The sequence below is a fragment of the Corvus cornix genome, chromosome 3 (genome assembly GCF_000738735.6).
Source record: "Corvus cornix cornix isolate S_Up_H32 chromosome 3, ASM73873v5, whole genome shotgun sequence".
NCBI lineage: Eukaryota > Metazoa > Chordata > Aves > Passeriformes > Corvidae > Corvus > Corvus cornix.
Window position 1 is genome coordinate 59,007,694 of NC_047056.1, and position 14,484 is coordinate 59,022,177.

At 40.5% G+C, this 14,484-nt stretch overlaps 1 protein-coding gene across 7 annotated transcripts in view; it reads left to right on the forward strand.

Moving 5' to 3' along the window:
• The window catches only part of STX7 (syntaxin 7), a 32,127-nt gene extending 29,002 nt beyond the window's left edge, over positions 1–3,125 (forward strand). For all 7 annotated transcript variants that reach the window (XM_039569392.1, XM_039569394.1, XM_039569395.1 and 4 more), the window contains one exon: positions 1,726–3,125. In XM_039569392.1, the coding sequence (XP_039425326.1) occupies positions 1,726–1,818 (93 nt within the window). In that variant the 3' untranslated portion in view covers positions 1,819–3,125. The remainder of the gene's footprint in view (positions 1–1,725) is intronic.
• Positions 3,126–14,484: the final 11,359 nt, after the last annotated feature.

Here is a 14,484-nt window from a genome sequence, read left to right on the forward strand (position 1 = left end):
GCAGCCAAAATTTTCAGTGTACGGTATTAGTTTTCTGGTTAAAATTTAAAATTAAAACTTCATGTTTTATTTTGAGGAAAGGATCTTCTGATCTCAAAGGAAGGTTAAGGAGACTTGACAAGCTTCTGTTCAGTGGGTCTTGCAGGAGAGACCAAACACTGCAGGGTTGCCCTGTGTTTGGCTGAAAGGACTGTGTAGTTTGCTTTGGGTTTGAACTCTCTTTTGTTTGAAAACTCATACTTGTTCCAAGGTGCTGAAAAATTTCAGAAACTATTATATCTGGCCTGACCCCCTCAAGAAAGTGTTAGAGGCCAAGGTGTGCTGGGGGCGATGAGGCTGTGGATATCCTCACAGCTCCTGATTGTGGTTGGGTGAACTCTGCATCACTCATCTGCCATGTGGAGTGCATTCACACAGCAGAGCAGTTTGAGCAAAGCCAGGCTGCTTCAGCAGTTGTAGAAATGATGATCAATTGTATGTGGAAGTAAGTTTTTCATGCCTTGCTTAAGTAGTATTACAGGGAAAATGTTTGACTTCAATGCATTTCTGGTAAGAGGGGGGCAGCAGGATGCAGAAGGAAGAGATTGTGAGTGTGAGGAGAGAATGGCCACAGGAGGAAGATACTCCAGCAAACAGATTGAGTTCTAGCAAGTAAAACAATGAAATGAAGAAATCTTAGCCTGATGGTGGGAGAAGTGGCAATGAGACAATAAAACTAGAAGAGAATTGTTAAGAAATTTGGTGGTCTGAGTGTCAAGAGAATTGACAGCTTCAAAGAAGAGCTGACACAGATGCTGCTCTTCAGAGAGGAAAATTAAAAAAGCCCAAAACATCAAAACCACCCAGGCAGAAGAATTTTTGCCAAGTACAGCACAGCCTGGCTTTACTTCTGGTGCTGTGGCCTAGAATCCCAGTATCTGAGTGTTGTTATTCCTTGGCTATCAGCAAGAGCCCAAGAAAACCATTGGTAATTTTCTTTCATCCTGTGAAGAAAACCTTCAGATTCCATATCTTTCAGATAAAGGATGACAGACTGCCTCTGGTCTTGAGTGCTTTGGTATCTCAAGTTACAGACCTGTATAGGAAATGTGAATGCTCTCAACATGCTCATGATTTCATGATTTGGATTTTATTGTAGTGACATCTATATAAGTGGGTCTCTAGTCATGCCTCTTGGGTTTGGTTTTTTTTGTTGGTGGTGGTGGTGGTTCTTTTTCTTTAAGAGTAAGTTGTACCTAAGAAACTTGCCAAAAAGACCTTTAAAATAACTGTGAATGGATACACAGCAGTCTAAAATTATAATCTATTGTTCCCTTCTGTATACACATTAATAGTCTTTCTAGCAGACCATTTCTACCTCCTCTGTTGTGCAACTGATTGTCCATTTTCCTCTCTGTGCTGTCATCTGTGCTCTCATGTTACTTCCCCCAGGGTTCTAATTACATCCATTCATTACACTACTGTGTTTTCTTTCATTAATTTATCACGTGTACCAGAAAATACCACTGAAATCATTGTGTTGAATAATATAGCCATAAAGTAATGTAGATAACTTTGCTTTTCTTTTTTCCTTGAACATCTTTATGTGACTTGAACATCTTTATATGTAAGGACACAATTTAGTTAGATTGCACAAGCAGTAGGACCAGAAAAGCATCTGAATAGTTTTCTGATGTTCTGATGTTGCACAGTTTTCGATCAACTTGTTTTTTTCTCTGTTGGCAGCAAAGATCCCGAAAGAAGATGTGCATACTCATTATTATACTTGCTGTTGGAGCATTGCTTATTGGAATCATCATATGGTTATCTTCAAGATAAGTCTCTGGAGAAAGCTTTGTACTTTGTATTTAAATTAGGAAAGGAAATTCCTAGTCATGGTTTGGTCATTGTGAAGCTGAGTAAAATAGTGGTTCTGTACTTCATCACACTTTTTTTATAAGACTTTTTGTTTTAACCTGAGAAATAATGTTCTCAGTACTGCCATCAGTATAACTGCCTGCCCTCTCGAATGTGAGTGCTGTCTTACCAGAAATAAACAGTCAAGGTCATAAACTGTTCTGTTAACTTAAAACATCTTAAGGTTTAGGGGGCTAATCAAAGTGATGATAATTTTTGTTGACAGGGTGAGTAATTATCTTTTGGGATATTGCTAAATGTTGCTGCCAAAACAAACTCCTGAATTGTTGCTTGAGGCAACAAGTTCACATCTCAGAATTTAAGTTAGAAATGTATTTCTTCTCTCTTTCCCTTCCATCACATTCAGCGACCCATTTGATATGGGTGGTTCAAAATTAAAATGTAGGTTGCTGAAGTTGGTGTGATCTCTCTTTTATACCTGAAGCTTGTGAATTAAGCCTTCAGTTTGCTTGAAATCTTTTAGATGCTCCATTTTTCTCTGTATCTGGCAATCGAGTATGGTTATGTCTGGAAGCCTCCTGCAAAGGTATGTAGGGTGAATGATGTAATTATGTGGATTTTTTGTTCCAGTTCTTGCATTAAGAAATACTGTGTTTTATTGCACACATCTGGTATCTTTGCATCTGAAGTGCGCATGAGTGGGTTTGGCTAGATGAAAATATACTCTAGTCTGTGACTTCTTCGACTTACTGGGAAGAACAGAAATTCCCAATCTTCTAGCTGCACTTGAATGTCACTGTTCTGAAACTGTTGTGATTGAGTTTCCATGAACAGGTCCAAAGTTGTATGTGATGTCCTTCACACAGCTTAAGAAAAGATTACAAGTTCAATTCCAAGTTCAACACTGGTATTTGAAATTAAGTTAAAGTCGGTTGAACTGACTGAAAGTGTTTAAAAAGTTTAATGCTTATAGCCTTTAAAATGAACTTTTTTCCTTTTGTGCCATTTTGTACTAATATATTAAAAATGTAAAAACACTTTTTTGCCAATTAATTATTTGCCTTTTTACTTAATCTTGATGAACTAATCTGAAAATTTTACAGATGGAAAAGTCACTTAATCTGTATTTTATAAAGTTCTTCCACACCAGACTGATAGAGAATGCACTGTGTACATGGTGAGCTATGAAATATTATTTGGGAACAATCTAACTGTAAGCATAAATGAATTGTAACCATGCAACCAAAATAAAGGTCTTTTAAAGAGTACACTTTTCTAGTAGTTGCTTTTTTTTCAGAATCCATCTTTAAAAGCACAGCTCTTGTCTTTGCCTTTATGTGAATGACTGAAACTTCTTTGAACAACTCCAGAGAATTTTAGCTCAGCTGGTGAGGCCGCCATGGGGAACCTCTCTTCCTGTACTGTACTTCACATGTTTAATGAAAATGCTCCTGGATCTTGCATTCCCAGCTAGTGATGCTAATGCCTTGGGTTTTTTGTTTTCAGACTACACTAGTCTAAACTAGAATAGCAGTCAGCAGTTTGGCTGGGTAGCTTTCTTACCAGTGAACTGTCTAAAACTGATTTGGGAAATGTCCTGGCTTTAACGTTTAACAAGCTCTTTGCACTACTGCAAACAGGCACAGAGGAACGACCTGATCCTATTTGCCCAGGAGACTCTCTTCTCTGTTGCAATATGTCATACCTGCCTCTGTCAGTGACTGATTCCATTGACATGCTGAGAAAGGAAAAGAGCTCTTTGGCAGCAGATCTTCAGCTCTGACTCCTGACAGATCAGAAATTCTCTCTATGCTTCATACTTGTTACATTGCATTTGTCTGCTTGTGTGGTTTTCTACTAGGAAGGTTCTCTATTAAAATGCTTACCACCTCGAAGAATTTTGTTTTTGGAAAGAGATATTGTATTTACTGATTGTTTACCTTATAAAGGGATGAAACCCTCTTTGCTGAGGTTTTTTTTCTTTAAGAAAACTGCTGCAAGGTGGGATAGCCAGTACATAAAAGTACTGTCAGGAGCTGGTGAGAATCAGGCTGGGGCAACAACACCAAATGACTCAGGAATTCTGCAAGTTTCACAGCATTGCATTTCCCAAACCCCTGCTGCAACCTGTGGCCTCTGCTCTTCTGTGTCTGATTTGTGTGCATGTCTTTATTTCCCACATGGAATTGTCTCTTTATTTTTGGAGTCATGTGCCTGTTCAGCTGCTCTCTGGTCTTAGTGGTTGGGGCACTCTGAGGGAGAAGAGTGCTGCTGAGAGTCTCTGTGGGTGCCTTGCTTGCTTTCATTTGTGATTTATTCAGATAAAGCCCTGCTTGTGGTGTGGGGGTGCCTCAGATGAAAGAATTCTTCCTTGAATCCCAGTGGAGGTGGGACACTGGAGCCCTCTACCTCTGGACGAGATGAAGGGCCAGCTCTCAGAAGTGACAGGGATGGTTCTGGCAGGCATGGTGGCTCCTGCTGCTGCTGCTGCCCTGTCTGTGAGGCAGGGGCTGGTGGAGTGTTTGCACACAAGCTCCTGTACCTGGTGGAGAGACCAGCCTGCAAGGTCCTAATACCTCATTAAGGATCTTGGTTCTCTTAATTTTCAGACTTGATTAGGCAGAAACAAAGTTCTGGGAGGGGTTGTATTTAGAGTGTCCATGTTGGGGGGCATAAATACTCCTTTCTAAGCTGCTCTTAATGGAGCTTCTCTCTATCATTTCCCTCCCCTACATGCATACACTCTTAAATGTTTGAAATGCAACTTCCAGGTATTTAAAGGAAACTTTGATATCTATTAAGAACCCAATAAAACATCTGCATGTAACATGTATGAGTCAATGTTTTTAGATCAAAGATTTTGGCTGTTCTGAATTATCCATCAATATCTGCCAGATTAGCAAGGCCAAAAAATGCAATCAAAGCACCCTTCATTTTACTGAAGGAACCTGCTAAGAATAGTTCCTTTGTAGTTATCTTAACCACACACCAGGGGTACTTTTCTGTTCTTTCTTACTTTTTCAAAGAGCTGAGAATCACAGGGGCACACAGCTTTTAAGAGGTTTTTCTTTTTTTTTCTCCCCTGCACCTCCCCCCTCGGAAATTGTTCTGGTAATCAGCAGGGTGTGCAATATCCCCAAGCTAACTTCATACCTAGGAGCCTTCTTAAGTCACCCACCTGCACACTGTGTGTGTATCGCCAGCAAATACGTTTGGTGTCAGAGGTGTGGGCTGGATTTTGAATATCAGTAGTTTGAAACCATAAAAAAGAGATGGAGTAGGGGTCTAAAGGTGGGGGGAGGGAGAGAATGATGTAGTTGATCACTGTTTTGGGAAGTTTTGAGGACTGTGTTGAAAGAAATTACTTGCTTTGCTTTTGTTTAGTTCTGATTGAACCTATTTGATGATTTCAAGAGCATCAGTGAGAGAAGAAAGTGCAGAGATCTCCTTGCTGCTGGATATCAACAGTTGATGACTTTCTGTTTCTTACTGGACCTGCAGTGCTTAAGTGGGTACCACGTAGCTTTCCCTTTCAGTTTGCAATTAAGTCCAGAGCTCTCACCCAAAGCTGTTGAGGAAGGAGGACTAATTATCCTCTGATGAGGTGCCCACCTGCAGAGCCATTCTAGATGCTATTGCAATATAAGGGCTGCAAGAATAAATATCTGAAAGCAATCAGCTTCCAGGCATCTTTGTCCTTGTAGGGGTCTCTGATGGTGTCCCTGATGCTACAGAGGTTTCTGTAGCTTAAGAGTGTAGATAACAAAGCATTTACTTAATTTGTGTTTCCTGATATACGATATCCTTCTGTGATAAAGGGAATCATGTGCTTGTATAATACTAAAGAACTCCACAAACCCAGGAATAACCAGAAAAGGTAGCAAAATGTTCATTTTTTAAAGGCAGAGAGCAACAAATGATGCTGTAATTTGCTACTTAATACAACCCATTCCCAACTGTTCCCATTGGCTGTATTGAATGTCTAGTCTTGAACACAGCTGCAGTGGTTTGCTCCTATCCCAAGTATCTCTGTTTCAAATATCAAAGAGGTACTCAGGGTAAGCGAATGCACCACACTTGTGGGTATGGTGTGGGGACAGAGGAGGGCAACAAAATGATCCCAGGGCTGTAGCACCTCTTTTCTAAGGTCTGAGAAGGTTGAGTTTGTTCATCCTGGAGAAGAGAAGATTCCAGCGAGCCTGCATTGTGGTCTTCTCCTACTTGAAGAAGTCCTCCAAGAGAACTGGAGAGGGACTTTTTGCAAGGGTGTGTAGTGATAGAACAAGGGGGAATGGTTTTAAACTGAAACTGGGTAGGTTTAGATTAGATATAACAAAGAAATTATTTACAAGGGTGGTGAAATGCTGGCATAGGTTGCCCAGAAAGGTGGTGGATATTCCAGCCCTGGAAATATTCAAGACTAGGCTGAACTGGGTTCTGAGTAACCTCATCTAGTAGAAGATGTCATTGCCCTTTTCGGGAGGGTGGACTAGGTAACTTTTAAAGGGTCCTTCCAATCCAGACTATTCTATGATTCTGTATTTGCAAGAATATTCTAAAGAAGAAATATTCAGTATAAGTGTCTACTCTTTAATAGTCATATCTATGTATATGAACACAATGCTTCTTTGCTACTGCTAATATTTTTCTGATTTAAGACAAAATTAACCTAGATTAAAATGCTTGTTAGCACAAGAAAACTAATCAGTTTGAAGCTTTTTCTTTTATTACTGTCACATTTTAAAATATGTCTTACATATTTTTAAAAAAAGTAAAAGGGGCAAAGTAAAAATAAACACAAAAAATTGGAAGTCACTAGCAGCACTGTTCACCCTTGCTTCCCCCTTCAAGATTCATTCTGGAGTGACTTGTAACTGTGTTTTTCCTTTATTTAATGTTCATGCAGAAAATGTTTGGTCCTTGGCAGTACAGATTGAAGCCTGAAGAGGTAATAAGGGTGGTAAGGAGTAGGCACACTGCCTAATCCAGGCAGTATAAATGATAATCTTCCTTCCCACCTTTACTCATAAAACCTGCTGGAGCTCACTGTAGCTGCCAAGTTTGAAGCTTAGGAGGAAGGACTCCAAGACCCACAGGGAATTCCTCAGCAACAGTTGCAGCTGCTCCCAAGTCCTGTGGGCTGGGCTATTAGGTCCGCATCCTGTGGGATGGACCTTTATCTAAAGGAGGTAAGCAGGGGCAAGGAGAGGATCTTTTCTGCTCTAAAGGAGACTATCAGCCAGCAACTTGTGGAGAAGTGCCAAACCGGTACAAGAAGGTAGATAAATATACTCCCTGCACCATGTTTGCTCCCTATCCCACCCACCCCCACACCGCTCTCATACACCCAGATGTTCTCAATGCAGAGGAAACTGAAAGCCCAAAATTGGGTCCACAGAGCCCAGCACAAGAGAAGAATTAGACCTTCGTATCTTGTGGTCTTCTAAAACTTCTCTGCCGCAGTATTACTGAAGATGCCTGATTGTCTGATATGCTGTTCTCCAACAGCTTTTCTTCAACCAGATAAAGAATAAATATGATCTTGGAGACTAGCCACTGTGTTGTCAGGGAGAATTAGGCTGAAGGAGTTTGGGGGGGATTAGAGATGCTTATTAAAAAGTAGATTTGAACTGTCTTTGGAAGGTGACAGAAACAAGTTGAGGCTTCCTTATCCTGTATTGGCCACAGTTTTGATGTCTTCAGCAAACCATTATTTAAAATAGTGAGGACTATAAATAGAGAAACAAAGTAGACCCTTTGTCCCTGATTTGTATTGTTTCTGTTAGTTTACAAGCTATCCTCTAAATTCCCAAGCAAGCCGTGAAGCTCTAGGGGAAGGGGAGCTGTCTGCAGTAGTGAGCCACTATCCTTCATCTACTGTAACCCCACAGTGGCATCCTTGGGAAAGGGCAATCTGGCAGCTGAGTGGCCATACAAAAGCACAGGGCATCACTAATTTTCGGTTATCTCAGGTCCAAGGAGAAGTAAACAAGGAGAAGCTGGGGGAGAAGCATGTATCCACAAGGAAAGTCAAGTCAGCAGCTGTCCTGAAAATCAGCTCTGTCTGGTTGTGGCAGGGGGAGGCCATAGCCCACAGACTCATTTGCTAAGGCCAAGTGTACACACTCTCCCCCCAGCTGAGGGGGAGGAGGAGAGTTTTGGGGTGTTTGGAGAGTTTTGGCTCAGTTATGAAGGTGGCAGCTGTCATGTCTTAGAGGGGGTCATAAACCATCAAAGACCCCCCCAGCTCATTTCTGAGGCCTTCCACCAGAGGTCTACTCCCTGCAGGGGAGGTGCTTGGGCATTCCCACACACACCTGAACATATAATAATCCATTGAATTCCATGTTTCCTGGGACCCCCACCACTGGGACCAGGGTGAAGAGGAGCAACAGGATGCCACTGGATCCATGGGGTTGGTGACTATTTTCCTACTTAAGCTGTTTCTCACCCTCTCCTCTCTTTTCAATTTCTCTCTGTCTCTACCTGACATTCACTGTTAAATAAAATCTGTACTATTGACTTTGGCACATGGTCTCACCTGCACTTCAGTTTGGGCAGAGGCTGAATCTCTCTAATAAGTGTAATAATCAGATGTTAACATTGTGTCAATTCACCCAAGCAGGAAGTCATTTTTTTAAAAAGCAACACCACATGACTTTTCCTGGTCTTGCCTTTTTCACTGGCAACTTATCCTCTGCTCCAGCCTTTGCCTGGCAGCCTGTACAGGCAGAACCAGCTCTGCTTTGAGGCTCTGCCTACTCCACTGTGACGACTTCCTTTCTGCAAATAAGGTCAGGTTGGCTACATGATTTCTGTACAAGTCAGTAGTTCTAGGCTGGGAACAAACATTCTATTCACTCACTGTCAAAGGCATTCAGTGATGAAGCAATTTTACATCATCAACTCAGAAACTTCCATGAACTTCTCAACCAGTTATAGCCTTGCTGTTAGTGTGCTCTTCCCAGTAAACAGGAAAATTCAGATTGTTTATTCTGGCAGACACTGGAGTGAGAATTTTTTGTTGTTTAAGCCCTGCAATTCTAATTTTATGATGGAACTGCACCTGAAAACAATCAAATACCCAGTGAGCCAAGCATTTCCTTGCAAGTCAACCCTCCTCCCATCTCCTGTGCCCACCCCCAGCCCCAAATTTACTTCTGAACATTTCCAGGACCATAGAAGTTTGACCTCAAGTTTCTCTTTCCCCTCAGACATAAGATATCCATAAACACTCTAGCTAAACTGCAACTCCTCAGCATTTTAGGTAGAAATTATTTCTCAAAAAGAAAAAAAAAAAAAAGAGGTTTATGATTCATCCATTTGCAAACACAGTTCTACCAAAAAAAAAAAAAAAAAAGGCTAAAGGAATATTTTGTAAACCATGCACATAGACTAGAAGAGTTCTGAAAACCCAGAAATATTACATAAAGACCACAAGACTAAATGAAAGTAAGAAAAATATTTGAGAGGAGAAGATGAGGTAAGGGAACAGAAAAGGATCTTTCTATAACTTGTGCTACAGAGAAGGGCAGAAACAAATGTAACAACTGCAGGTCTGGGAAACGGGAGGTGACTGTGGAGGGTTGAACTGAATAACACTGTACAACATTGTTTTGGGCAATAAATGGTGGCTGACTGTCACACTGTACAGATGTCTCAAATTTTGGAAATTTCTCTTCTATGAATATCCTTCTGAAGCTGGCCTTCTCTACAGCCAGAAAAAACATCTTTGCTGTTGTTGTTTTACAGCTTTCAGAGGGCAAAACCAGGAGCTGTTATGCATGTTGTGTTTCATTTGATTCCTGAGAATTCAGCAGTCTGGTGGAGTCATTTTGGCTATGACTCTAGGGAAGTGGTCAATTCCCTGAACTTTTATTGACTTGCCAGTTATTTTCTTGTTTTCTGGGAGGGCTGCATTTGGAGTAAAAATGCAAGGAGGGCTGGAGCAGAAGCAGGACATGCTAGGGAAGGTTTGCAAAAGGATTAAGAAGACCTAAGTATTGGCATCATAGTAATATGAAGAAATTGAGCTATACAGCCATAATTCAGTCCGGCTATGCATGAGTTGCTATGAGACAAATGCATGTCAGTCTCAAAAACTCAAACACTTAGCAAGTCAGATATTTTATTAAATCGTATTCGTAATTTCAAGAAGGCATAAATATTTTTGCCTTGATAACATCCTTGAGATTGCAAAGTTAGAGGGTGTTGTATTTTAATTACTTTTTTTTCTTCATTACTTTTATGCCTCTTCATCTATGCCCTTTTGTTGGAAGGTGCTGTTGAAATATGAGGTGTTCCTATGCAAGTTTGTTCATTTGTTCTTTTCAACATGATTCCTTTGCACCAAAATCATATCTGCAATACTCCTGTTCCATTCTCTTGGGATGTTTCTAACAAGAACTCTGCCCCAAGCTATGTTCTCTGCTTGTATGCAGCAATTCCAATCCCCAAAGGAATGCAAGGACATGACTCTTCAAGACTGATATAATTTGAAAGGTGTATACAAAATACTACAGCTGGTATGGAGGATGTAGTAAAATCTTATGCTAATCTGACTTGCTGCTCTTTGATGCTAGGGACACCTTGAATATTTTCATCTGGCAACTAAACTTTTTTTTTTTTTTTTTTTTTTTTTTTTTTTAGACACAGATTTGGGCTGGCATTCAGAAATTGTTTCTAGAGGGAGAAGGGAGAAGGTTCCTCAGCTAAGTGCTGTGTCTTTCCTCATTAGGCTTTGCACATGGAGGATCTTTTGATGAGGTCCTTAACAAAATCAGACCAAAAGCATTTAAGGAAGGCAAAAAGTACATTATCAAATGCTTTACCAGGAAACAATTTGTCTGATAAAAATTTTCTGACTGACAAAAAAGAAATCATATGGGGTTTGTAAATCAAAATGAGAAAGGAGAATTCAAGTTGTTTAAAAAATTGTTTAACCGAGCTCTAACATGAGCTCCTTTTAGGATTTGCTTGTTTTGTTTTTTCTACTTAGGTAGGGTTGCAAAATTTTCCATGGATGCTCATTATAGAGTACTTCCCACTGTGCTGAGTAGTGCCTAATGACCATTAGTCATTATGGTGCTAATAGTACTGGTTTGCTTTTAATGGGTGCCAAGGTAACCTGAGTGTTTATTCCGTGAAAGATGCTGTGGGCAAGGGGATGAAGAAGACTTAACAGGATGGCACAGGACTGGGGCTAGTCTGGGCTGCTGTGTGGGAGTTATCTTGGATGAGAACAAGTAGGTGACAACCGCACCTCTGAACTGTGCTGCTTCTGAGTAGTGATGCGGAAATCATTTATTTAAAACACCCAACAAGCCAACAAGGCAAATCAACAAACCCAAAGTGTCAGCTTGAAAATCAGACAACAGCCTAGCAATAGAGTCTGAAGCCTGAGATGCTGTGGCATTCCTACTTAGGCTGTCTTCTCCCTCAAAGAGGATCAGAACAACGTGGACAACCTCCACACCAATCACCCTATTGTTGTCTTTTTTTCCCACCAGCTGTAAGAGCACAGTTTGGTAACACACAGTGCAAGATCTGCCCAAGATCTGCTGCAAAACCCTCAAGAATATTTTTTCAGATAATTAGTCCAGATGCAGGTTTTCTGGAAGAATTAAACAGGTGGCTGTGGCTGTTCCTTGAGCGATGTACTTCACAGAGAAAACTCTGTCAAGAGGCTGTGAGCAATAAACTAGTAATTTGCAGGGAAGTCTGGGTTTGGACTGCAACCTCACATCCTACCAGGGATAACAAGAGTATGGTGCTAAAATAACACAGATGCTCCTGAAAAATGCTGAGGAGTCAGACTCTGGTCTATACTTAGCACTGTGAAATTGCAGTACACCACCAACAAACTAAAACTCATCACATGTAGACCTTCTATTTAATTGAAAACTGAGAATTTGGCTATTGCAATGTCAGTCTTGTAAGAATGAATGAATGAAGCCAAACAAAAAAAGTCATTATGATTTAAAGTCTGTGAAATGCTGCTATGTACTGAAAATGTGCAAACCCCAATACATAGTGTATCTGGGTTGGAAAGAAGAGGTCAGCAACAGCATTGGTATCAAATGAGCCTTCTGAGGTTGTGACCGCAGATGGATGTGTGCTGTGACCGCCTTCTCCAGCTTCCAGAGTGTCTGGGAAAGGTGCTGAATTCACTGTTTCCTTGAGGAACTCTGTTTCTAAAGCAGAACCATTATGAGTCCAGATATGTGACCTCCAGAGTATTATGCTGCCAGAAGAAAATGTTGATCTCACTATGGTGATATTTTTACCCTGCTGAAGGAAAAGGGAAAGAAAAAAACAAAAAAAAAAGCTTCTTTTCCTCATAGACTAGTGTATGAAAACATTACTTGTCTTCAAAATGCTGTATCATAAAGAAATCATGGACTGGGGGAGAATTTTCTGTTCACAAGGTGCTTCACAGGCTCCATCATCACACAGCAATGCCCAAGTTAGCTGCTTGAAATCTTGGCACCAGCAAAATCCCCCAATCTTTTGCAAAAATGCAGTTTGGGGAGGCCTCTGACTTCCCTTGGGAGGGACATTTGAGAAGGATGGTTTGTGCACATGTATTCACATATCTGGGTTGCACAGAAGCCACTGCTCTTATATTTTTGCTGTTAATGGTTTGTATGTTTTTTGCTGCTGAATTCTGCTTTGAATACATCGGAGCCACTGGCTTTGTGAAAGGAGCACCCCTGTTAGTTTACAGCTTGTAGGCTAGATCTGACCCCACAATCCTGCAAGAATGGGGGTCAGAGCTGTTGTCCTGTCTTTATGGGCTTTTTCTCACAGAAATCTTTTCTCTTTGGCAGTGGGAAAGGACAGCCCCTGCTCTGGTATTTTTGTAGAGGAGCAAAAGTGGAACAGGGGGGCTCCCTTTCTTTTTGTGCAACCTCTCCCCTACTTTCTTCCACCCCAATCACAAGATAATCACAGAACCTGAGCTGAAGTAAAGTTAGGAATCAAGTAATCAGTCTTGATCCTCATATTCAAAGTAAGTGTTTACCTAAATTAAAATTAATATTTAAGATGTTTTGGGGTATTTTTGTCACCTTTTCATAATAAAAAGCTGCAGCTCCTGGAAGTGCAGAGCAAATTTGGTTACCTAAAGAGGGAGTTTCTTTTTTCCACAGCCCATCAATTTTTTTTCAAAATGGGATTAACCGTGTTATTTTGTTAATATCATGACTTGTGGCTAATACAAAAGGAATTAAAGCTTCAGTTAAAACAAAAGCCAGCACAGAGGCAGATGCTTCTGCATGATGTTTGTTCTCCCCTCACACCCACGCAGCTTAGCATGCTTGGAGACACATGATGGCTTATAATGCAAGCAAGGACCCAAACTGGTATCACCAGCAGAAAGTGTTAAATACAGCTCCTTGCAGAAGTCCCCACAAATAGTCCGTGGTTATTGAGCTCAGCTGGTACAGTCACATGTCGAAAGGTTGCTTATATAAGTCTGAGTTTCAGGCTACAGCCTCATGGGTATATTAACAAACCTGTCATCACCAAAAATTGAAATAACATGTATTCATGCTTTGGACTGGTATTGTGTGCTCCAAGAAATGATTTGTTTAGTTATGTTTGGAATACTACAGCTTTGGTGAAGTGAGCCTGAATTTGAAAAACTTTGTGCCTAGGAATGTTAGGCAGCTGCAAATCTGTACTGTAGCGCTCATATGGAAACATCAGACAGCTGCTTTCCTCCTGATGTTTAGAAGAAAAATCTGCTGTGGTCTGGACTTCAACTTTCTCAAAAAGTCTGGGAATCTGTCCATCATACCTACTGTTTTTCTGCAACACTTGCAGTAATGTCTTTGAAAAAATGTCAGTGATTTGTAAAATAATGTGTATTGGTAACACTGTATCCTCAACATAGTTGTTTTATAAAAGGATTAGAATACAAATGTATAAATAATTCTATTAGAGTATCTCCTAAACAAACTGAGCATCAACATGCCTTTTCAGCGCATGGATCCTGGCAGAGGGGACAGAGCACAGCCATGCTTGTCTTCTTCCCTGGTGGCAGAGCCAGTTCTACTCTGTCTCGTTCTTTCACACTGGAAGTCCCTGCTCAGTAGATTATTTACCAAGATGCTTTAGTCTCTTTCAGTATCACAGCTTCCAGGCTACTTTTTCTATCATACACCTGTGACTTCATTTTTTTTACCCTTGATCTTATAGTCTTGCATTTTTTTTTTATTCTTTCTTCAAGGCTGCTGTATCCCAGGAAGTTATTGATCAACTGATGACAATATCAATAGGTGATGTCATTTGTTAATTTTAGGGATTTTAATTTCATTGCTTTTTGTCATATTCCTTTCACTTTCATAGTAAGAGTGCTTGTCATTCTAGGCTGTAAACTTGACAAAAACATCTATGACTGTGACAAGCAACTCAACAAATTCAGGAGAAAGGTCAGACATTGTAATGATGACCATGTTGAGTATCATCTCTTGGAAACCTTACAGTAAACTTACCGTCAAGTCAGCAGGCAAGAATCTCATCGTTTAACCTGTGTACATTTTATATGCACACACTTTATTTATAAACTCTGCATTTCAACAGACTTTTCTTTGCTTCAATACAAGCCATCTTCTTTGTGTGTAA